This window comes from Falco punctatus (genome assembly GCF_963210335.1).
Source record: "Falco punctatus genome assembly, chromosome: 13".
NCBI classification, from domain to species: Eukaryota; Metazoa; Chordata; class Aves; order Falconiformes; family Falconidae; genus Falco; species Falco punctatus.
This window is the reverse complement of record NC_137593.1, coordinates 20685489-20710206: the sequence shown is the minus strand read 5'-3', so window position 1 is coordinate 20710206 and position 24718 is coordinate 20685489. Positions and strand designations below refer to the sequence as shown.

The window sequence follows — 24718 nt, the reverse complement described above, 5'->3', positions numbered from 1 at the left end:
CCGTGGTGATGGATTGGTTGATTAGATTTTTTCAAGGTTAATAAGGGCAGGCCTCAATGGGTCAATAAGCTTCTCTCATCTTGTATACATTCTCCTGGTATGTAAACTAACAACATCAGACAGTGAAAGCATCAAAGAAAAAACTCAAAAACCTGTATTGTTTTCTCAACAGCTTCTTTCCCTTGTCATGAGTTTGATGTGACAAGCTGTGGATTCTGCAGCAAAACGTTGAAGGGCAAATCATTTAGCTTTGACCTAAGCACATTTGGGTGGTATAATGATGAAAGACAAGAAGTAAAAGTTAAAATGAAAAGTAAGGAGACAACTGAGAAATATAAATGCCTAAGGTCTTCACCTTTCTCCCTTCTTTTCTGAGTAAGGAAAAAACAAGTCACAAAGAACATGACACCATTCAAAAGAAACACGTCCCACAGTGTGTCAGGGGAATCAATTTATTTTACTGCACTCTTGCCTGACTGTAAATGGACAGAGTGTGAAATCAAAGCAGAACTGCAGCAGAAGACTCAAGAGAGCACAAAAAAGGCAGAATACAGAAATCATTCACCCAAGAGTGATCAAACACCCCAAAATTCAGACCTTGAGAAAGATGTAGATCCTTGCATCCTCCTGGAAAGTAGGTCAGCAATAGCTGTGAAAAGGAGAAGACTAACGCAAACAGCCTTCAGGGAGGTGAAAACTAGCAAAAGGTGTGCAACCTCTAGCACCGAGTGTGAAAGGAAAACAGGTAAGACAGAAGGGCTGAAATTTCACTATCATACAGAGGGAATAGCAGGGTAGCAGGCAGTAGAAAGTAGCCAGATGCTCAGATGATGAAAAACTAGAGTCCGGACTGATTTTCAGGGAGAGGGGCACTGTATATGGGGTTTCAGTGGCAGAATTTGCCCCTGAATTGAAGATGGACACCCAGTCAGTGTAAACAAAACTTTTGTAACTGAAATCAACTGCAAGTCTATGTAACAAAAATGGACTGAACAGATTACATGGCTCACAGCAACTGTGAAACTAGAAGGCTTTTCAGAGGTCCAGCTCCAGCTCTGGTCTACCCAGAGCTAGCATTTATCTAACCTGTTCTTAAAAGACTCCAGAGAAGATGTCTCTTAAATCTTCCTCAGTTAGCTGAACTATCCCTCATATTGGGACGTTTTTCAGAGTATGTAAATCTTTCTATTAAAAATCAAAGTGCAATAAAACTTTACATTCAAAGAAGTCTAACATTTTATGACTATAATCCAGTCACCCAATCAGCTGTACTTAAAACACTTTGCAATGTAGCAGGAAGCCCTTTAAGTCTTTAAAAAAAATACTCTGTTAAAAGCAACTAGATTCAGTAACCACACTTCCACAGTTGATTCCAATTTTCTATAACAAGGAAAGTGTTCCTGGAAATATGATTCTTATTGTTACTTAATGTTGATGAGTTACTCAACCAAAACTAATTAGTTCTAGAATGGAAAAGTTGTATATGCAAGTTAGGCACGGTCTTCGGAAAAAGCACTGGTGTAGATCAGCCCTACTTTATGGGATAAATGCAGATAATTTATTTTTGAGTCTACCTGGGTACCACTGCACCTTTACATTTGCACTCTCTATTAATACAAGGAGAGCAGCGTAATTTATTTTTTAAAGGACAGGCAAGAAAGAACAAAAGAATTACTTGCCAATTTCACAAGAGGCTTCAAAACATTTACGAAATGTAGGTCATTCCAACTTGTTCTTACTTAGTCTAAGCACCACAGGACTGATCTATTCAAGTGATTTATGTCAGCAGGTAACGACAGCCAATTGAGATTGTCTTCTGCTTTGGCCTTGATCACACCATGGACTCAGTCCTGTTTGAACAAAACTAGTAATAAGTTCAAGATACTCTGCAGTTTGCCAAATTAGCAGTGGAATGAAGAGGCACGAAACTAGGTAACAGCTACTAGATATTTAGCAAACAATCCTCCTGTATTAAAGACGCACGGTCAGCCCTCAAGAACTAAGCACATACAAACCAATGTTCCAGATTTCAGAAAAGAAAAACTAGATCTCCAAGTAATTGCTATCTTGATTCAGTTTAGTATATAAAGGAATAGATTGTGACTATGAAGTAATCTTAGACAAAAATAATTTGTTCTGTTACATACTGCTGCTTACTTTTTCATATGTAAAATTCATTTTTATCAAGTTGATATCAACCTAACTGATTAGTGGACAGAGAGACCCCAGAAGCTAATTCACCAATCTTAAAATAAATACATAAACAAGTGAGTTTAAATCCTCAGGGACACTCCCACTTCATTAATCACAGAGGGTGCCTAACCTGATTAGTTTTGATTAAACTGCTAAGTGCAGAGCAGATGAAGCCTCATCCTAATTGACTGAATAAGAAAAAAATTTTAAACATAATACTAAAGAAATCACACTGACTTGGTGGCAAAATTTCTGGGAAAGCCCAGAAGCTGTAGTTCAGTCACTGAGAAGATGATCAGGTTATTTGCTGTGTAGTCCCAGCAGTGCAGAGATGCTTTAAGTCAGAACAGTTTCTGCTAAATTGCATGTAAAAATCATCATGGGAACTCCAAGGAGACATTTTATAAGTGCCAAAACTTGCTACAGGCAGTCACCAATTTGCAGCCTAACCCCATCCAGGGACATCTAAACCCTAGAGGCAGATGTGATTCAAGAAGATCTGAGTCACCAAACTATTGTTATAGCTATTCTTTCTAGCCCAAAATTTTCCATTTGTGGGTTTTCCATTTTTCAGCAGGTTTGAAAGGTATTGTTTTCGTGGCAGCTTTCTGCAGGGGTGTGGGGGGTGAAACACTTTTACCAGCTCTCACTAGAAGAAAGGAAAGAGAAGAAGAAAGAAGAACAAATTCCCAAAAGATCTGGGCAAGTTTGGTTAAATTTAAACATGGTTGAATTATATTACATCACTGAATCGCTGAGAATTGTTAATCAGTGCAGTTTCACCAAAACAACCATGAGAGATTCCTGAAGCTACAGTTCTGTCTCTTTAAACACCAATTCCAACACAAAGCACAAGAACTATTTGAAGTAGGAGTGAACACAAATTTAAAGTCCCCAAGATCAGCATTTCATCCAGCAATAGCATGCAACGCAGGAACGTTAGATCTGAAACATGCAAACAAGCGTAATGTCCAAGTGGAGAAAACTGGTGATGAACTGAGGTTACAGAAAAAAATGCTTTTGCATCAGAGACTAACGGGATGCATACAAAGCAGAAGGTCTACATATCCAACTGGCATTCAACTTGCAGGAATCTGGAGACTTTTGGAAAATGCCAAGTGTCCAAACCTGAGCACAAAACTAATAGAAGAAATTTAATTCAAGAAGTTCAAACAAACAAAGCACAGACTCTCGTATTTTTAATTTGCGCAAACGCAGAAAAAAACCCATGAAATTCATCTGTTCTGCACTGGGTGGTACCCAAGTCCCCAGAGCTTTAAACATTTTATGACCAGTCTTTCTGTAAATTATAGAAATTCAGCTCACAGTTGGCTGACAGGTGTCCTGTTTACTGATTCAAAAGGATTTTCATAGGCAAGTTAAAAAACAAAAAAGAAAGGAAGAAAGGGGGAAATAAGGGATGGAGGTTGTTTTTTCTTTAAATAAAACTCAGCAACAATTATCTTCTAGCAATAGTGAAAAAATATTCAGATTGAGAATAAAGGATTGTATTTGCTTTTACAGGAATTTATGGAAAAATAAAAGTAAATCACAAAAACATTATTTGATGATTTCATTTTCTTTCCTCAAAGGCCACATACAGTTTAGAGTACTCAGTAATATACAAAATAAATAAATTCAATGGAAGCAAGGGAAATTTCTCACAAGTGCATACCAAGAAACACTGAACAGATCCTTAGCTGGTGTAAATCAATGAAGCAATGTTGGCTTCGGGGAAAGGAGACTGATTTGCAGTAGATGCGGGTCTGAATAAGAGAGAAACCTCAACTAAAATAATAATGAACTTGTACCTCTAAGAAATTTATTTTAGACTAATTCCTACAGTAGGTATTTATAAAGGATGCTATTTTCATTCTGTGCTAGCACAAATCTACCAGATCTGTTGCTGACCGTTAGACTCAAAACTCATGGATCAAATTCCTCCCTCAGTCACACTCCATTAGCTGAAGTGACTAGTGTTCTGGATTTGACACCCTCATACTGCACCAAATTTTATTTGGGTTTTTGTTTTTTGTGGGTTTGTTGGTTTTTGGGGTTGTTGTTTTTTTTTTTTTTTTTTTGGGAGGGGGGGCGGGGAGTACAAAAAATGCAAAATTTCTATTAATTGCAACATAAGAGAATCAGGACCTCTCTTGAGGTCACACTGTCCATTCCAATAGAAATTTTCAAATTTTAAATAAAAATTGGGAAAAAAATAAAAATCTGAAAGCACTTTGTCAGACAAAACAAACAAAGCAAATGAAACTGGTACGGTCACCTCTCAGTTCTCACATGGCTCCACTGACTACAGCAAAGTTTGGAAATTAATCAGGTAATAATAAGAAACCAGGATAACCAAGTCCAGTTAGTTGACTTGTTAATCAAGATAATCAGTCCAAGTTTCATCAGACTTGAAATGGTGAAGAGGTGGCAGTGAGAGTAAGGTTTGCTGCAGTACAGCTACAGTAGTGCTCTCCTGGCTGTGAGCTGCTCACTGCAAAAGTATTATTGTAGGACAGATGTCTAAATCCACAGTTGGTATTCATATTTACTGTATGCTGTACAACTGCCACTCCACACAAAGGACATTCACATACATGATGGTGAAGTATTTACAAAGCACTAAGTTCCCAAACAAGTCACACACTCAGAACTCTCTCACGATCTTTACTTCCTGAGATGTGCCGTTGACAACCCAGCTCCGGTGGACAAAGATTAAAAAAAACTAAGAAGAAACCCTTACACTTGCAAAATGTGAGCTGCAATAGCCAATCTGCAGAGAAGGGGCACAATTAGCAGAATGTGTTTTCATTCCAGCTTGTGTGTTATCAATGGGGAGGGAAGCAGACAGAGGAAGTCTAAGTCAAGAAGAGACCTCAACTGTGGTCTCGCATAGAATCCTGACAAATGCACAGGGAAGCCCTAACAGCACTGCAATCAGCTCCAACATCAGTAGCTGATGTTTCCTAGATCTGTATTCCAAGTACAGGAGAGGACCTGAAGCAGCTCAAATCTGAGAGAACATAACTAACCGACAGAACTGTGGAAGAACAGAACTGTGAAATCCCATGGTCTGTCACACACAAAAGAGGCAAAGGTCCCATCCTGTGAAAGCATCTCTTGCCTACAGTGTGTATGTTTACTCAGTTTTAATCATAAGTCATGCCAGGACATAAACACACTAGTGAAAGAGAAATCCATTGTTTAAATAGCTTTTAAAAGTGGCTGAGAATACGATTAGGGGTGTTGGGATTTTTATGCTTTCTCCCAGTGCGATTGTGTCATCAGACACAAATCATGAGCAGTACCTGTGTGATACCCTCCATTTGCCCTATCCAGCTAATTCTCTTGAGCAAAAGGAAATTTGTTCTCTGCATGACACAATGGTTTAATTCAGAACTGGCACAACATTATCAAAATAATTTTCTCTCTCAAGCTTAAAATACCGAACACACTCCAAATAACACAACAGTGCTTCAAGATGGTAAGGCCTTCTGGAATGAGGAACATTTCGTTTTGTGCAGTTGACTCCAGTAAAACAGTTTCAAGAATGAGAGGCCATAAAACTTGTATTCCCTAAGATTCTTTAGATGCAGAGTTGCTTGTTTGCCTTTTTTATTAAACCCATTCATTTATACTGTTATATATATAGATATAGAATAACTATGTATAACAAAGCAGCTAAAAGCATGTCACAAGGTAGGATACATATTATTTTTAAAACATCATTTTAAATGCGAATCATAAAAACAATCAAAACATCAATATAGAAATGTAATGGAAAAAAGCCTTATCTGTATAACCAGAGGGAAATATTTAAGTTTAGATCCCACCTAGAGATGCAAATTAGAAAGTTTTTGGTGCTTATCCTATAGGGTCACTGGAACCAGCAGGTGAGAGATGCAGTCTGCCCTGGCCCACAAGAAGCCTTGCCTCCCCAACCTACCCCACTCAGTGTCTGAAACTGGTTGCTATGAATAGCCTCCCTCTGCTAAGTTTAAACTGTTTGCATCCTCCTCAGATGAGCTGTGCATCCAAGCTGATGTCAATATAAGGCTAGAGAAAATAGTTGTTTTATATCCTCCACATCTTGATCTTGTAGCAATGAAACCAAAGCTCTACACACACAAGGATGCAGGATCAAAGCATACAGATGAAAGTCAGAAAAACTCTCTTTTTTCCTTTTCTTTCTTTAAAAAAACAAAAATAAAACAAACAAAAAAAACCCACAACTACAACAACAAAAAAACCCTCACTGAAGTGACTTGAGAGGGCAATTAGAGGGGAAAAAGAGATTCTGTTCTGCTCATGATTCCAAGACTGGAGCCAAACTTCACAATTCAACAGGGCAGTTTTCTTTAAAGAACCACAAAATGAGAATTGTCATTTTTCTAGAGAGCTCCTGTGAAAGCCAGGAACTTTGCCAGGCTAATAGGCTCACTGGTGAGGGCAGATTACACTCCCCCTCCCCTGAGCCCATCAGGATTAGCACCAATAAGCAAACAGGAGAGAACCCGAGAGAGTCTTTGACTGTACCACTCTACTGCAATTAACTCATTCTCTCAAAACACAGCAGTTCAGATGAATCAGCAAATACCAGGGAGGTGGAGGAAAGAAGATGGAAAGCATTTCATCAAAACTTTCAAGTATATACTTTAAATAAAGCCATGTGACACTGCATGACCAAGTTGTTCATGTGATTATCCAATGATTATGTGCATCAAAAAGTTTCATAGACTTCAATAAAAATACTCTGCTGGAAATAAAGCTTTACTTAAAGACATTTTATTACACAGAAAAGGAACCCTAGAGTCTTAGCATTATGTTAAACAGATTTATTTTTTTTTCCTTCCCCTTCCCTCCCCCTAAAAAATGACAGGGTGGAATTCATTGGTTTGTCAAGGTCACCATGGACCACAACACTTACAGGATTTGCTGAAACAGGGACCATGCTCAGCACATTAGGACACTGTGTTCCGATTCAGTAGTCCATTACCCCTGTAATCATGTCCCTTCCAAATCCGACGTATATCTGTCTATAAAATCCTCTGTACCTCTGTGCCTGATCCTCTCATAATGACCCTGGGTAGTCACAGCATGTATTAAATACAGGTTTAAAAGTGGTACTGCATTGAGACACCTCAGTAACTCAAGGCAAAGGACAAAGTGATCACTATAAGCTTTTGACAGGTGTGCCAACAAATTAGCCAGTATTAGTTCTTTTCAGGACACAGGATGTAGAAATTACGTCATCAGCACGCAACTGTTGCTGCTAGCCAAGGAGTGCTTCACTAGGACAGAAAACAAGGACAGCTACCCCCAGCACAGCATACTAGGCCTGACCACAAGCTTCTAAATGAGCCAGAAAAAATTACAATTTTTTCTTTGTATTAGTGAACATTCATTGAGTATCTTCTTACACATGTGAAGATACCTAGCTGTGTAACCTCAGTTGTCAGAATCTTTTATCTTTGTGTTAATTTTATGACCCCTTCAGTTCTTCTTGCAGGATGAAAGCAAATCTATGGAGAGGAGAGGTCACTGCCAAAGGTCATCTATATTTAATGCAGTTTCATGTGCTGGGTCACATAGCATTCCCAGGCTGAAAAGGCAGCTCTGTTGCTGGGACTTTAAAAAACAATTTAAAGGTAGTGTGCAGTCACACTACAAGTAGATGGAAATCAGTTCTTACTGTGTCTTCCAATTTTTTTCAGAATAACTAGAAAAGTTGGAAGGTTTCCTCTAAGTGCACCATTCTGTTACAAAGGAAAAACATCCTTGGAGGGTTGACATTCATTCCATTTGAAACAAGCCCACAGAATTCAGTTATTCACAGTAGTATGAGCTCCGTTAATTCACTAAGCTTACTTACATGGCAAAGGGGTTGCTATTACACATCCCACACCAAAATGAAGGAGAAAAAAAAAACCAAAATGACAACAAAACAGCCTATTTCAGCTTCTTAAGTTTGTACTACATATTGCTGCGCTTACTGAGGTTCCAAGTTAGGGATGCATGCTTGCTTGCCAAGAATACATGGCAGCATATGTTTAATTTTAAGCTTGTGATTTCCAAGTCCCACTGTGCTCGTACACATGACTGACAGAAGACTTCAGTATAGACTGGTGTTCTCAGAATCCAGGCCAGAGAATACTTGAACAATTCCATAAGTCATTTTAGATGTTCCTCGGATGAGAAAAAGATTCTCTTTCAAAATATCAGGCTCTGTTTACGCATGCAAGTATGCTGCGGATGAAGTCAGGAAAGTTTGCAGCATCTGACATGCAAATTAGAGAGAAAAGAAGGTAGAGATATGTATGGTGTCTGGCCTGCTTTAATTCAACACACTTAATTTTTCTGGAATGCAACAGCGGTCACTGCCATGAAGTTTTCCATGCATGAATAATACAGCAGAATAATGTTTTTAATGTCTACAGCTGCCTACAGGCTCCAGGAAAACTTGCTCATATACAATATGTATTTTAGACTCCCCATGGAAGCAAAAAGTTTCATTTGTAGAGACCAGAGCTTTAAGTAATCAAAATGGACCTATAACGTAAGATTCAGTTCTAGACATAACCCATGTACCAGCAAACACCAGAACTTAAGCAGCCAAATCAGCTTACTCCAGATTTACACTAGTGTGAGGGCAGCCCAAAATATTTACCATTTTAGCTAGTCCTGCTTATCTGTTATACTTTTGGCATTCAGAGAATGACAGATCCTAATACACCAAAATGCATATGCACACATGTGTATACACATATAAAATTAGAGAACAACCTAATATTTATCAGCAGGGGGGTAATCAGAAGTAGACCATCTCGCAGACTAGTCTGAGAAAGCTAGAGTATTGATTCACAAAGGGCAAGCGGAAACTGCAACATGCCTGTATTTCAGTGAAGCCTTTAATAGACTATCTCAAAATGCTCAAACTAAATTCAAAGTCAACGCCTCTCAAAAAAACAAAACCAACCCCCATACATCAGCTGCAATGCATTACAGAGGGCCACAGTAAATAGCAAAAAGTAGAGGAACTAAAGCAGGATCCATGATCTACTTTGTTTTAACATGTTTTTTACTAGAAAGGAAGAAGGAACAAGAAGCTTCTTAGTAAGATCACCAGATGAGCAATATTAATTCAGAACACCAGGGAGGAAAAGAAAAATACAAAACAAAGACAATTAATGAATCCCTCTCTTCTTGCCAGGCTAAATCTTTTAAAATTCAAGGCACTTATTAACATGTAGAACTGATTCTTGCAGATGCAAACACCCTCTCCATCTCCATTTCCTACAGCATCACAGACCTTTGCCTGTGCTAAATCCACCTTATGGTGCTTTGTGCTGCCCTCCCACTTTCCTCAGTGATTAGTCTGGAGCAGTCTGGGCATCTCAAAAGTGTAAACCGTACTTCACGGCCCACAGCTCCCCATGAATGGGGTTATTTTGGCTCTCCTATTCCCATTTCACAGCCCACATGCAAGAAAACAGTAGTGACTATAAAGCAGACTTGACAAGGTTGCAGATCACAGGCTTCTGTAAGCTCTGGAAGTACAGATACTAGTTTCACACACAGAAGATGTGGTGGACAATTCTCACGTTATAAGCAACGTGTCAACTGCCTCAGCAATTTCACATCATAGTATGTATGCCATTTAGCCCTGTTCTCTCCATCCTCAACCCCTTCTGTTTCCAGTGCAGGCAACCAACACATCATGCTATGGAGAGACCAAAAACTACGATGCCTTGTCATGTTTCGTTCTGCCAAGAGAAAAAGATGTATCCTTTACTCCTTATTCTCTTTACATGCTGATGAGTTGGATAGAGGTCTTGCTTGTCCTCCAAAATGGGCATTCAACTCCCAAGGCTGTGCCTAGGGCTTGTGCCAGATCTCCAAACATCAAACTTTTCTAACTCTAGCTAGTTCACAGTTTTAGATGTCAGGAGGGGCAGATTAACGTAGCTGCACTGAAGTTCCAGAAACACTGTCATGGCTGAGGGTACGCCTATGCTGCTCTAGTATGCAAGTGTCCCCTTTCATTTGTTATTAATAAGTAAGATCTCCTGGGCAGGGACAAACGGGTTTTGACACACAGAAGAAGAAAGGCTAATAATGTCACCAACATGCCCTGGGGCTAACATTTACAAAGAGACATTTTTATTGCTGCATGGAGATAGGATAGGAAAAAGCCTAGTCTTGTTGGCACAAACATGCACGCACATACAGGCGCACACTGTGCAAAATTGTTTGAAGAGCTTGTGGTCTTGTTGTTAAATGAGTTGTGAATGTTTCCAAAAAGCCTAAACACTAGACAATGGCAGCACATTGCTAAAGAATGTTTAAGGGATTTAGGCTGATCTGATAATTGTCTGGTAAGACAAAAGCAGAAACAGCTTAGAGAAATAAAGGACATGGGTTTGAATGCAGTTTCAAAAAAACCTAATTGATCTTTAATTTTTAAGATGACATTACACTGCAAAGAATCAAAACACACTGACTACAAGATAAAAATAAAGGATCTTCTGACAGGATAGCAAATCCACATTTACACACCCTTTCAGAGGACAGACATCCAGAACTCTGCTTTTGAAAGCATAAGTCTCCCCACTTGCTCCGAGCCAAGACACCCAACCGAGAGTGATTTTCATTTCATACACTCCAAGGTCAGGAGCATGATGTGAACACAGATGACTTGAACTTTCATTTTTTCACCCCAAACTTTCTAGATGAAGCAGCCAGGACACGTATAACATAGACGAAACACTGATCTGTGCAAGAAGTGCAACTCTGGTCTTGTTTCTATAGTCAAAACCATTTAAATTGGAGTTGGATGAATCCAGCAAAAATACATCTGTGAACATTTTCTGGCCTGTTAAAATGCTTATGTTCATACACTTCCACATCAGTATTCTGCACATATCCCACCCCCACATTTAGACAAAATGAGTGGCCTCTGGCTCAGATGGTCCCCAACTAACAAGCCCTTGGAGGCTAGGCAAGTACAACTGAGAAAGTATCACCTTATTCTTATTATCTTCCTTTGGCACAGCTATCAGAGACAGAGCACTATGATCTGAGCCAACACGGCTATTTCTACAAACATCCATGCTGGTAAGTGGGAAGCAAATTTTAGTTTTATGAGAAGACGGTTATGCATAGCATCAACTTTCCTGCTTGCAAACACACCAGAAACACTTAACACATCCCATCAGGAGACAGGAACAGCACTATCTGATCACTTAGCCCAGGCTGAACACATATAAAAACTTTTTCTAAATATTGAAAGAATTTAAAATCCACAAGCCACTAAAATAGTCAACATTTAATCATGAACACTACACACTTCAGAAAAATCAAATTCTTAACGTTAGAATTTCATTAGCAGAAAAAAAAATTAATACATTGTTGAAAATGTATTTGCTCTCCTTTGTTTTCTTATGCATATTCAGGAAAAATCAGAGCCTACCTACCACCTGAAAGTGATTACTGTGCTCAGATAGCCCTCTGAGCAACAATTAGACTTGTAATGCAGGTAACATATCTAAGCAGTTCTATCACAAGACCATAAAATGAGAGACCCTGGAAGAGGCAGCAAACAAGTGAAAGTCTTAGAAGACTATACATGTGTGCTATCAGAAAGCAGTGTGTGTCATACCACATACATAATATCACAAAGCAAAGAGCACTGTTCTTTTACATTAGGCAAAGCAATCTGTTCCATGTCAGAATACTTATTTTATTAATCAGGAGAAAAAGGAATAAATTAGATGGCAATCTAATGTACTCAGTACAACTCTGAATGAAGCTTGTGCAACATCTTAGCAAATATTTATTGCAGATACAGAGAAGCCATTCCTCTGTTAGGTTTGTGATCAGCTGTAGTTCCATTCACTAGGACTGAAACACATTTCAATGAGAAACTGGCAAAGAATAAATACATAGATGGAAAAGGCAAGGACTCCAAATTCAGTGAATACACAACCTGTTTTTCCACTGGATGCATTTTAATTAAATTCTGCAGATGTTTTTTTGAATCTTTTGCCATAGCATGTGAAAGTAATTTCTGAGGGGAGGGAATGCAAGAGGAGCTTTTCTATATTTACATGTTAAAGAGTATTTGCTGGTCTAGGCATGGTAACATGCACTCTGCTGTTCCAGGGAGGCACTTTCCAGGGACACTACACACCAGTTTCCAGGTCTGAAAAACTCAGAAGCAACAGCATTTCCCTGGAGTGGGTATGCGCATACACAAACTAGTCCTCTATATTAATTAAATTCAGAGTCTTGATGTAGGATGGATTCCCATTCTTGTTCCACCAAACTTGGAGCAAAAGCTAAAAATGGCCACTTCTCACTGCCATTTTAAAGTCTACAAGATTTCTCCAATATTTAGAAAAGCTACATTCCAGCAACAAAAAGATGACAAGAAAAAGAAAGAAAAAAAAACTTCTTTTTCCATTACCTATTTTAAGCAATGCTTTGATTTATTGTGAAGGGGACAGCCGAACAAGATAAATATGTAGATCTTCACTTGAGATGTAGGCAGCAGAGACAGTCCAGTGCATTTAGCAGAGTATTTTGGTTTAAGGAGTTCAAAGAATACTTTCTTCTTCAAAGTCAAATTTCACCACTACTGGCCGGGTCATGTTCCACTTCTTATTTCGATTCCTATCCTCGATGAACTCCTGGTAAGGATCTTTCTTTGAAATAGCTTTCTTCGAGCGTACATAACCAAAAAAGACAGTTAACGCCAGGAAAGAGTAAAACAACATGACAAAGAGGATGAAGAAATAGGCGTTGTCATATGGTTTGTATTGTGGCTCTTTTTGTTCTGTAGCATTTTTCCTTGTGTCCAGGTTCCTTTCCAGAAGTTGCAGAACACATTGTGAGATGAGAGAAGCTAAAGCTGTTTGGTTCATGTTGGGGAATTAAAAAGCATGTCAGAAAACACAGAGGGGAGCGAGCATCTAGGGGCCCCAAGCGATGCTTCATTGAAGTGGGAACCTATCCACTGGCTTTAACAGGAGTTGGATCTGGCCTGTAATCATTTCCTCTTTTGGTAAGGAATGCTCTTAAGCACTTATTGGGTCTCAGTCATTTGATAATGAGGCATTTGCCTGATAAGCCTGCCTTGCCTGTGAAGTGAAGTCTATTAATAATAACAATAATGGAACAATAACAAATCCCTGAGACACACATCTGCCAGGCAGTTTTAAGTGTGTGATTCCACCACCACCACCACCCCCTGTATTTGGAGAACAAATTTGCTCAGGTCACTAAGTGAAAGGATTTTAAAAGCACCAGCAGGATGTGATAGGGGTGCGGGAGTGGGGCGGGGGGGGGGAAGGAAGAAGAAAAAAGAAGAAAAGGAAAAAAAAAAAAAAAGAGAAAAAAAATCACACCTTCGGTGGAGGAAGGTACTTAAGTCCATCTCCGAGTTGAAGCACCTAAATAATTTCACGCATTTTCTAACAAGCATCTCTAAATGCCATTATGCCATTCTCAGGTGCTTTCTCTCAGCATCACAGCTGGTAGGCTGGGTAAGAGGATGGACCAAAGTCTGATGCCTTTCCAGACAATCCCTAGAGAGAGGCCATCAAAATACACTGCCTGTGGAGTGAACCACCATTCAGGATAAGAAAGGGTTGTTGCATACTGATATGGCATTTTAGTGAGTTGCCATCCATAAGTTTAAATTTAAATTTTCATGTTTAACTTAAATATGACAACCTTGGTGCCTAAGTGAGAAGTTGAATGTTTTAACGCGTCTGTGTAAGTTATTAGGACGGGTAGCCTGTAGCCCTGTGCTGACACAAATGCATACCGCACTGGAAATATGCAAAAGAGTAATATACAAACTGAAAAGAACTGCCTATAAAATCGTTCTGGAAAATGAAACCTTTGACTGCCACTGACAAGTGGACTACACTGAATATTTTCAGACAAGGAGCAAGGGGGTTAAGTCTTCTCCAGTGTGGTTTGTCACAGGTCATGTCTACTTGCATGATAATAGCAGAGCAGGGCTCTGTGGATTCCCGCTTCCTATTGTGTTTTACAGGCTAGGTCACTCTAAAGTAAATTGTTGTTTTACAAAGTAGTGAAACCTTATCTCCCCACAGAAAAAAAGTCCTTACTGCCACAAACGACAATGCCAGCTGTTTCTTTCTGTGATCTGAATTCTGGGGAGTAAGCACCATGACTTTGAAGTGGAGAGCACATCACCCAACTAGCAGTTTGCCAACTCTGCACTGTTTCTTTAGGCCTGACCCCCTGAACTGATTGTATGATGACTAATTCACATGCTAAGATTGCAGTATATCGGTATCACTAAACAGCCTGCATTTGTCATTAAGGGTTTCTTGTAAAAAGAAAGATGAAAGTGAAGTCTGTAATTTTATATGAGCAGCAGACTATGGTATAAGTACATTTAGAATATGCAACTTCTAGAAGAAATGTTCAGCTCCACATTTTAACTATTTGTTTTAAAATCAGCCTTTAAAAAGAAAAAAGAAAAAAGATGAAAAATTCCCATAAAGAGCAATGCCAAATCCTGTTCTTGGTTGGGGTCAAGTTATGGGAGAGATCTTATTCACCTATTCTTGTGGGTAAAGGAGAACAGATTCAGGGGACCTAATCTTGTTATGAAGAGAAAGAAGAAAAGCTTTATCATCAGTTTAACTACAAATAAAATACATTCATTAAAATAGTATAAAATCTTCAGGGGAACTACGCCCAATTTATATTCGTGTAACTGGAAAAGGATTTTCATTTAGGTTTTGCAACTTTTCCAGAACTCTGTAAACTCTTACTGTTTGTTTGTTTTTTTAAAGAATTTGCTTCAGTAAAAGAAGCGTGCGATTCTACATAAATTAAATTGGACACATGCTAATCCCTGTAAATTTCTTGCCTGCTTGAGAAATACATGACCTCTGTTGGCCAAGTTTCAGGGGCTTTTTGGTGTTGACATAATAAAATTAAAAAAAAAAGAAGGGGGGGGTGTCAGTTAGGTACCACAATTGAGTAAAGAAACAAGTGACAACAACCGCACCAGTAAATTTGCAGTGAAAGTTTTGGGTACGCCATGAACAAGTAGTGCTGTGCCTACACATGCCTACACCATGCCTCTTAACACAAAGCTGCAGCACCCTGTTTCTTGAGGTGTACAGTCATTATTTCTTAAAGTGTTTTAACACACATTATGTTATGCAGTCAACTGACAGTCTCACATCTAAGCAGGTTTTTTTAATGCTTCTTAATAAAAAGCACACAAAGACTTGTACTTTCTTTCCCCACCTTTCAGGCAGCCAGATCCACATCAGCCTAATCATGGAAGCTACATTACTGTGTTAACACCAGGCCATGCCTGGCAATACATGGGCTTCATCCCACCTATGACTCACAAACTCAGAATCTGGGCAAATGAACTCAGCTCTACCCCTTCTTTCCAGACATGCCATAAGGTATGCAGGTCTCCCCACAGCAGAAGCTACTCTAACCCAGAGTAAGCCACCCTTAACATAATGGATACTACATTTCACCAGTTTCCACATGACCACTCATGGAGTAACCTCCACACCACCCAAGAAAGGACAATGCACAAATGAAGACTTGTCTGTAGCCTTAACACTGCCCGCTGTAGGAAAGATTTAAAGGTTTTACATACACATGTACAAGACAACCACAAACCAATGAATGCACATACCGTAGCAGACAAACTCTTCTGCCTCCAAGCTCAAATGGTTAGACTAGGCCTCCAGGCATGCTTCCAGGTAAGCGGTGGTACCTCAGCTGCACTCTGATCAGCCTTAGGAAGCATTATGCCTTCCAGCCACAGCATAGTTTATTTCATCGTGCTTCAAAGGAAGTAGAAGAGGGGAGCTGCTTGCGTATCACCCATAGAGTTCACCTGTGCTGCCCTGCTTCGCCCTTCCTGCAATGCTCTTGCTCAAACACACCTGCATCAGGAGTTAGATGAAGTGACCAAGCCCCAATTAAAGGAGGATGCTCACCCACCCTTCTGCTCCTCTAATGTAATCTGGTTTTATTGTAACTTAGGGTGTTTCTATGGACTGTTTCTGTGTCTAGTTGAACAGATCAGTGTTCTGTTAGACTACACAAACAAACACTGCTTTAAAGTTGCTTTTTCTCTCCTTTTTTTCACCCTCCCCCAAACAGCTAAATGTACATAATGGTGCTTTGAACAAGATCCTAAAGAGCTATTTCCATAAAGTGGTCCAATTCTTTTTAGAGATGTAAGTACATTAAATTCTTCAAATGCAGGGGGACAATGAGTGAAGATTAAAAAGAAAGTAAAAGATTAAAAGGAAAAGACCATAAGAAAAACTCAAAGGGGGGGGGGGGTGGAGATCAAAAAGAGGATTAACCATGTTACTTGTTGTTTTTCAGAAATTAAAGAAGTATGGAGGATAAGGAATTTGTTTCCTTTTGGCCCTAGAAAAATGCCAATTATGGTAGCTAAATTGCCAGGATCACATATCAGTATGCTTTGGAAATGTGAGAAATGGATGGGAAATATAAACACAGGGCAATAGCTTACAGTTATGTTATGAATTAAGCCACAAAAATATCAAGATTTAGTCACTGAATAAGCTGCCAAAGTTAATCTTTCCTGATGAACTTGAGCAGAATCAGAATAGAAGAAACAGAACTGTAGTTTCACAGATCAAAATTGCCTTGTTCGCTCATCTTTGCTATCTCCAGGTCCTCACGTACCTAAAATTTCCACTAAAAATCAAAGGAAAGTGCCTGGGTGCATATGAACATAAGATTGAGCTCCTTATCTACAGTACGTTTTCATTTTAGGAGGTTTTTTAAAGCTTTAGGGGTAGAAATATTAACTACTTGGAGTCCCTTTTTAGCAAGAGAGTTTGTGATACTATCCACACTAGCGCAGCTTTTGTTTTACTTTAGATTTTTAGAACACAATAGCAGAAAAACCTTTTGGGAGCTGGAGAAAGAGTTTGCTTCTAGGTTTTTCAAATATATGGCATTTTTGTAGCCCTTTATGGATAAGGATGACAAAAGGAGGCAGGCAGGGATTTCTGCCACAAGACAGTGAGTATCAAAACCTCAGATACAGTTTACCAGAATCTACAGGGTAATTTTACCTAAACCAGCTATTTTTACTGAGGCTCACCGGACAGTTTTGCCATGCTCGGTTCTCACTGAGGTGAGGCAGGCCAGCCCTGCACCCTGCCACCACAGCTGGGGACAGCTGCCTGGCCTGGGAGGACACGTGGGAGAGCCCAGCCACCTGTGGGACTGACAGAGACCTCAGGCCTGAGCCTCTGTCACTGTCTCAGCACTGGTATGCATGGTCTGAATTGAGACTGGATACAAGAAAATGCTCTGAAATCAAAGCTAGCCTAAAGTGAAGGCTCACAGGAGCGGTCTGGTTTGGAACCCAAGTGCAGCAAATCCCAAGAAGCCACTCAACAGCGCCCCTGATCCTGACCACACCACACTGCTGCTCATGCATAGATCACCTGGGATCGCCACAGCACTAATGTAGCTCCACCATGTCCCACAGGAGCACCTGCAAAGGGAGCAGGATTTAATTTTACAGTGTTCCTTGCATGAGGGGCTGAGTCCAGATATGGCGTATGCTGCTCCTAGCCATTCCCAATGGACAGACCGAGATCTCCCCAAAGGCACCCACCTCTGCCATGGGGAGAAGCACCTCTGCTCTGGCTGCTCCCCTCTGACCCCACACACTCAAGGAAAACATGTTTTTAGAGGTACTGAGGGGCCACAGCACTGTATCCCCTCTCTACCCACCATGCAGCTTCCCTGGGACAGCAGCACCCATGTGGAAAACTGTATTTGGACTTCACCTGAAGGTGAAACCACCCCTCAGGTTTCTCAGAGGGTTCCCAGTGTGGTTCCTACTGTCTCCCCTAGCCACCCACAGAGAAAGTAGTGCTGTTTCCACCACACATGGCAGCGGGATATCTCAGCACTAGAGAGACAAGATGGCTGACGCCTCCCTCACACAGCGCAGAGCCCAGCGCCACTACCTCTCCCAGCTGAGCACTGTCCCTCTCCATGCTCACACCCCCGACTTTTCCCAGCCCCAACAAGTCAGAAACTCCCCCCAGCAGTGACTGTTTGCTCTGCTCCAGGCTGCCTGCCTCCATGGCTGCAGGGTGCCATGTCTGGGCTGCTCCCCACAGGAGTGCTCCACAGTGGCCCCCCGCCATTGCTGCAGCAGGCCCCCTGAGTTCTAAAAGAAAAGCTGAACTCCATCTTACATTTTAACACATATTCATTGTCCCCTTTTCCAATCGGGCTACCCTGACTGTTTAAAAATTCCCCTCAGGTTTCCCTGCCCCAAGGCTGTGAGACTGCATGCTGGAGCTGCTGGGGTTTGCGCAGGTGCCCGCCAGTGCTGCACTGCCCCCAGGCCTGGCAGCAGGAAGCCATGGCGGCATGGCCTACCCCTGTTTTCCACAGCCTGAGGCAGCATGGCAGGCACAGCCTTTGTGGAAGAGAAGGTGACAGATAAACTCTTCAAGTTGACACAGACACTGGGAAAAAAGGTCTCGCTGGCTGGCTCCTTGTGGAGTGGAAGGGCTGGAGGTTGCCAGAGAGCCACAGGAGAAAGGGACGCGAGGGGGAGAAGCCATGACACTGAGGGAAAGGGGGTGTCTTCCATGCTGTGGAGACTTCAGATGGAGACAATGGAGAGAGGGTTCAGTCAAACACTGGGTAATGGACTTGGCAGAGCGGGAAGATCCCGACAAGGCTTTCTGGTGTTGTGCAGGAACTGGATGACCCCAGCCCTGACAGGCCCCTCACCAGGATAGATGCAGAGGGGCTAAAACAGCATTTCAAAAAACTGTGGAGATTTGTACGCTTCATATATTATTCTAGTAGTAACCACAGGGATGCTCACACAAGGCTGGGCTCCAAAGAAATTTTGTCCAGCTCTGAATTACTGAATTATAAGGTATTATGGGTTAAATGTACAGAGTAACTGTAACAATCATTCTTAAAAAGCTAAATTTTTACAGGTATGTGCACTGGAGATCGTTGTGAATAAATGCATATATATATATACATGGAGAGAAAAATACTTCTGTAAACTAAACAGTGTCTATGAAAAAAAGCATGGATAATTGTACAGAGACATAAGAAAAACTGAGAACATAATTGTGTACAGCACAAGCAAAGATACCCGTGTGAGCGCTGAAAGGAGGAGAGTACAGGAAGAAACAAGTAGCTTAACATTTGGTTATGGCCTAAGGGACAAAATTTGCTGAAGATGAAGACACCGAATAGTTAATAAAGCTTCTGAACTGTTTCCAATTCTCAGAGAAGGAAGCAATGGTTCTGCTCTTATCAGCAACTGCTCTTTCATATTTGTGTATCAAGCTAACTTTATTAAATTATTCAGCAAGGGTCAAATGTGATGTGTCTTCCTAGTTTTATTATGATTTTTCATGACATTGCCTGAGTAGCTGAATAATAAACAGTGCATGTCAAAACACTGCAGTGTCTGAGCTATCCACAGGCACTCTGGATTATGAGCCTATTCAGTCAGCAGTTCTGAGGCAATACAAATACATTCAGCAAAGATTTAAACTGTGTGAGACTACTACAAAGTGTCACTTGTGGAACCACAACAGCAAAACAGAACCTAGTGACAGCACTATGTGTATGTACTGATTTTGAAGCCTGCTTGTACAATAAATGCTTTGTAAGTTTTTGAACCTGACTAGCCATCTAGCTAAGGTACTTTGCTCCCTGTGACTGATGAGAACGTACCAGCTTGTGATAAGCTGCTCAGAAGTGCTGGGAGAGAACAGGTAGTGAAAATCTGACAGACCAGATGGCCTATTACCTACAACGACCACAGAAGCAGGCTGCAATTCTGGTTATTTTACAATAGACAAATACCTTGAACAGATTCAGATCAACTCATGCAATCCTTTAAGATAACCCTGTGACTCTCTAGTTGCTCCAGGCAATATCTAGATGTCATTGGAAAAGCCAAAATAAATTAAAAATGGGATCTTCTAATCAGGATGCAGGTTTTCTTGCAATTATTAAGCGAGCAACAGAACACTGAAGTGAACAATACCAAGAGGTTTATGAATTCAAGCTGTTCCAGGTTTCTGATGGTCTCATTGATATTGCCTTAAATTAATTTCTTGTTATTTTATACAGAGATACCTTTTAGTAATCCACTTTATAGACTTGAAGGCCAGAAGACTTTATGGACAGAAACTATTGAAACTTTCATGGTTATTAAGGTAGCAAAAATGTATGCTTCACCTGTTAGCAGTAACCAACAGCACTCTGACAAGAGGGAATGCATTTCTTACATGCATGAGAATATACCACACAATTCAGACACAACAAACAATTTTCTTGCTATAGTCATACTGCCGAAAAAGTGCAAATACATCCTTGCTACAGAAATCTAGTCACATTTGATAATTTGGGGTGGGGTTTGATTTCCAAAATCATGTAACTTTTTACTTTTTCATTAAGTTTGGAGATCTATTACAGACCTGTAGCCAGATTTTTGAAGTTTGAATTTGCAGAGACCTTAACCTAGGGATTAAAAATCTAGCTCTAATATCAAATATATGCAGAAAGAGATTTCTGAGGACATAGATCCCGTTTAACAATCAGCTATTTCAGTGAAGATCTGTAGGTTCAGATTGGCATTTTGTGCCTTTCAAAATAGCTATGGATACAGCTCAACAGCATTTGTCACATGGACAGACAAGACTTTTTTGCAATATTGAGTAGAAAACCCTGTGTGATTACTGAGGAAAAAAATGTTTATTTATACGTTTTGTTTAAATGGGATACATTGAATTATCCAGGGAAAACAGAAGGAAAATAGGTGTTGTTTAAAATAATTCTCTCCTAGCTCATCCATTAAATATTATGCATGCTCAAATAAAGGAACAGTAACATATACCAATGTAAATACATGCTAAAATGCATATATTGGGTATTTTGATGGGAGTAGATGTTATTTGTAGATAAAGAAAGATTTAAAAGCAAAGAATAAATTAAAAATCACGGTTGTGCCACAAGGAATAAATACTTTTTCATCAAAGCCTGTCTCTCAATAATTTCCAATTCTTATATCTATGAGATGACAGACAGTTGGTTAAGCAGCTGTTATTATTTATTTCCATCCTGTAAAATATGCAACTGTCCCCTCCAAAACAAAAAAATAAAAACCTAATAAAAAAAAAACAAACAAGGAAGGACCCTCAGATCCATCCTTTCTGCATTCATCAGTGAGTAGGTTTTAGACTCCATTGCTACAAGCACATTCCTCCAAGCTATTCCATGGCATTTTGATCGGATGCAATATCCATGGCAGGCTTGTGCCCCTTTGACTTTCCACGTGTTCAGGATTCATATTCCAGAAACACACGTGAACTCCCAAGAACTTCACCCTTGACAGTGATAACAAGAAGGGATCAACAGTACCCCAAGTAATCCTTATAGCTCTGTCAAAGATTCCTATAGCACATCATAAATCAGGAAACTGCTTAGTCCCCTACCCCAGGCTCCTCACTTCTTCTGGAAAGAGCTCATCCCGGGTCCCCACTTGCATGTCTTGCCTGCAAAAGGACAGAATGATCTTCTTATCTGTCTTGTTTCCAGGCTCTCCGGCTCTGCATTAGCCTCTCATACAACAAAGTGCTTGGGAGACACTTAAAAAGAGGATGGAGCATCAAAAATTCCTGCAGTCTAACCAGGTCAGGAAAGCACCTCAGTAGCACTGCGGGGATGGAGGAAGAAATTACAGCTCTGTCCCACCCCCCGCAGTTGCTGGAATACAAAAGGACAGATGGTGAATACGGCATTTTGCAATCATCCTATGACACAGGTACACTCTTCCCGGGAAGCAGCACTCACAGAGACATCGTGCAGTTCCAAACTGTGCAAGCAAGCAGATTTTTCTCCTGTATTTTACATCAAACTGATTGCAAGTGCGGAAAAAGAGGCTGATCTGGCCTTTGCAGCAAGCCTAGGACACAAGACAAATGCCAAGGGCCAAGTCCTCGGGGAGGGGAAGCAACAATGGAAAAAAATGAGAAAAATTAGAAGTTTAGAGCAGGGAATAATTATTAATAAGATACTTTTAAATTTTAATTGTCACAGAAATTAAAATCATGTCAGAGAAATGTAAACTGGAAGGAAAAAATAGATTTCCCCATTTTTCAGCATTTTTTTAACATCCTTTTTAAAAAAATATTTTCCTTCCTTTTCCAATGGAAGAGGGCTAGAGTTAAAAGAATAAAATAAAAATAAAATAAAAATAAAATGCACAGAAATAGAAGCTGAAAGAAATTCAGGCAGTTACATCCCCCACAAAATTGTGAGGAAATTAAATGCCCACCAAGCCTAGCATGAAGTAGAATTTCCTGACACACTGATGTACCACTAAAACTTACTCCATTCATCTTGAAGGGTCTTCCCCATGTTTCAATCAGCTTGTGCATGAGCCTATTAAAAATTTCTTCAGGCTTCTAAGGAAAAAAAAAAAATCAGGACAGATACCACCGATAAGTGATTACAAAATTCCTGCATTGTAAAAGCCATACCAGTTGCCCTATTTGTGTGGGGTTCAAGTTTATTTTATTTTAAACACATAGCAAAGGCACAATGCTTTTCTTTTGTTGGAAAGACCTACTACTGGTACCAATAGCACTTAAAAAAGGCATAATTCATTAACAAACACAGAGCTCCGGGTGGCACATTAGCAGTACCTGGGCACAGAGGCTGCCTGAGGCTCCCACAGCCCTGGGATGTGTGCAGAATACACTTACATAATGAATACAGTTTGCATTGAAGATAACATGGTTTATTTCTTCATGATGTTCAGATTAAAATGTATCAATGTATTTAGCACAATACTACATTTTAGGACAAAATCATCAGTGCTTTGCAAGTCTTCATAATGTTTATTCATTATAAATAGTAAATATTTACTGAACTTTTTACATGAAAGACGTTTGTTTTTTGTTTTCCTTTTTGTTGGTTTTTTTTTGTTTGTTTGGTGCTTTTTTGTGGTGTTTTTTTGTTTTTTGTTTTTTTCTTTTTACAACACATGTGTTGTGGTAGAGGCTGCAACACAAAGATAATATTTCATTTTTCCATCACCCTTAAGACCAAAGTGTGAACTAACCTCTGTACTGAACCTAGTCTAACTCACTACTTCATAGTCCTTAACGCTAAAAGGAATGTATTTGTGTTCTGCCTCCCTCTTTGTTCCAAGAATAGAGAGAAATAAATAACACCGCCTTCCATCTTCCTCTTCCTCTCAACATCACAAAACACAAATTTATTGACATTCTAAAATGTCACAATGCAAACTTCTTGTAAACCTTGGTTCCTATATTTTCTATATTGGATATCGCTGCATAATTTAAACAAATGTGTCAAATACAGGTCCATCTCTGTCTATGTCCTGCACATCACTAAAAAAATGTAAACGTAATCATTTCTTCTTATTGTTTCCTGAAAATGACCTTTAAATCATGATTAGCAAGCTGGATTTTAGTTGTCCAGCAGACTGCAACATTTCTGTGTTTTATCATCAGGAATTATGCACTGCAAAAATAAAAGTACCTGCAAAAATATAGTTCTGATTCTATCTATATGACTTTGGATGATCCCAAAGTTTGTGTGAGGTACACAGTATTGCACATTGCTAAGCAGTTGTGAAAAATCAGTCACGTTGTTGTTGATTTTTTCTTCTCCCAAGTTTGTTCGAAAAGGTACAACGGACTAGGAAAACTCCACATACAACAAGGTAAAATCTGTTTTTCATGTTACACAAGATCTCATCTCTTGGTATAGCAAAACTTGTAAGTGGCATTTATTGACGACATGATTACAAAAGCATGGTAAGGTAACCAATAAGTTGCTCTGGAAGTCTTTTGCACTTACACTACCTTCCTATAAACTGTGACATTTCCTCTTGATGACAATTTCCAGTGTGTAAAATGAAAGAGGTTCTCCTGCCCTTGCCTCAGAAATGGAGCAGTTTTAAAGTTAGACTAAAGTCAGCACCGGATGTCAGATGGGTCAGAGTACGCAGAGCTCAACTGCTCTAAGTTTCAAAATGTTCCATTTGTCCCAATCAATGCACATTAATTTCAACAACCTAAAATGGAATGTTTTGCCAGGCAGTGATATTAAATACTGCTCTGTTTTTTATACCCACTCATAACGAACCATGTCGCATTTATTTATTCATTATTGCTTTTGGCCTTTGTCTTCTGTATAGCTTTGTCCAGCCTTCAAAAGTCTACTAAAAGCTATGACTGGAGAGACCATAACAAGCCTGCTCCTCTCAATGGGACTGCCCCAGTTTAGACTGCAGTGTGTTGAGAAGATCCCTCGTATCCAAGCCTTGGAGTGAGACCGGAAAACAAGACCAGCTTTAACTTGAAGTGGACAGTTCATTTATGCAATATCTGGCTTCAGATAATGAAAGGCACCTGCAAAAAAGCAAAAGAAG

The 24718-nt window shown here is 39.8% G+C and overlaps 1 protein-coding gene and 1 long non-coding RNA gene across 2 annotated transcripts in view; both read right to left on the bottom strand.

Moving 5' to 3' along the window:
• The window catches only part of LOC308072352, a 272072-nt gene that overhangs the window by 37667 nt on the left and 209687 nt on the right, over positions 1-24718 (bottom strand). The window lies entirely within an intron of this gene.
• Positions 4297-24718, bottom strand: part of LOC308072920 (paired box protein Pax-3) — a 56897-nt gene continuing 36475 nt past the window's right edge. The window contains exon 4 of the mRNA XM_080410495.1: positions 4297-24698. Coding sequence (XP_080266621.1) covers positions 24664-24698 — 35 coding nt within the window. The 3' untranslated portion in view covers positions 4297-24663. The remainder of the gene's footprint in view (positions 24699-24718) is intronic.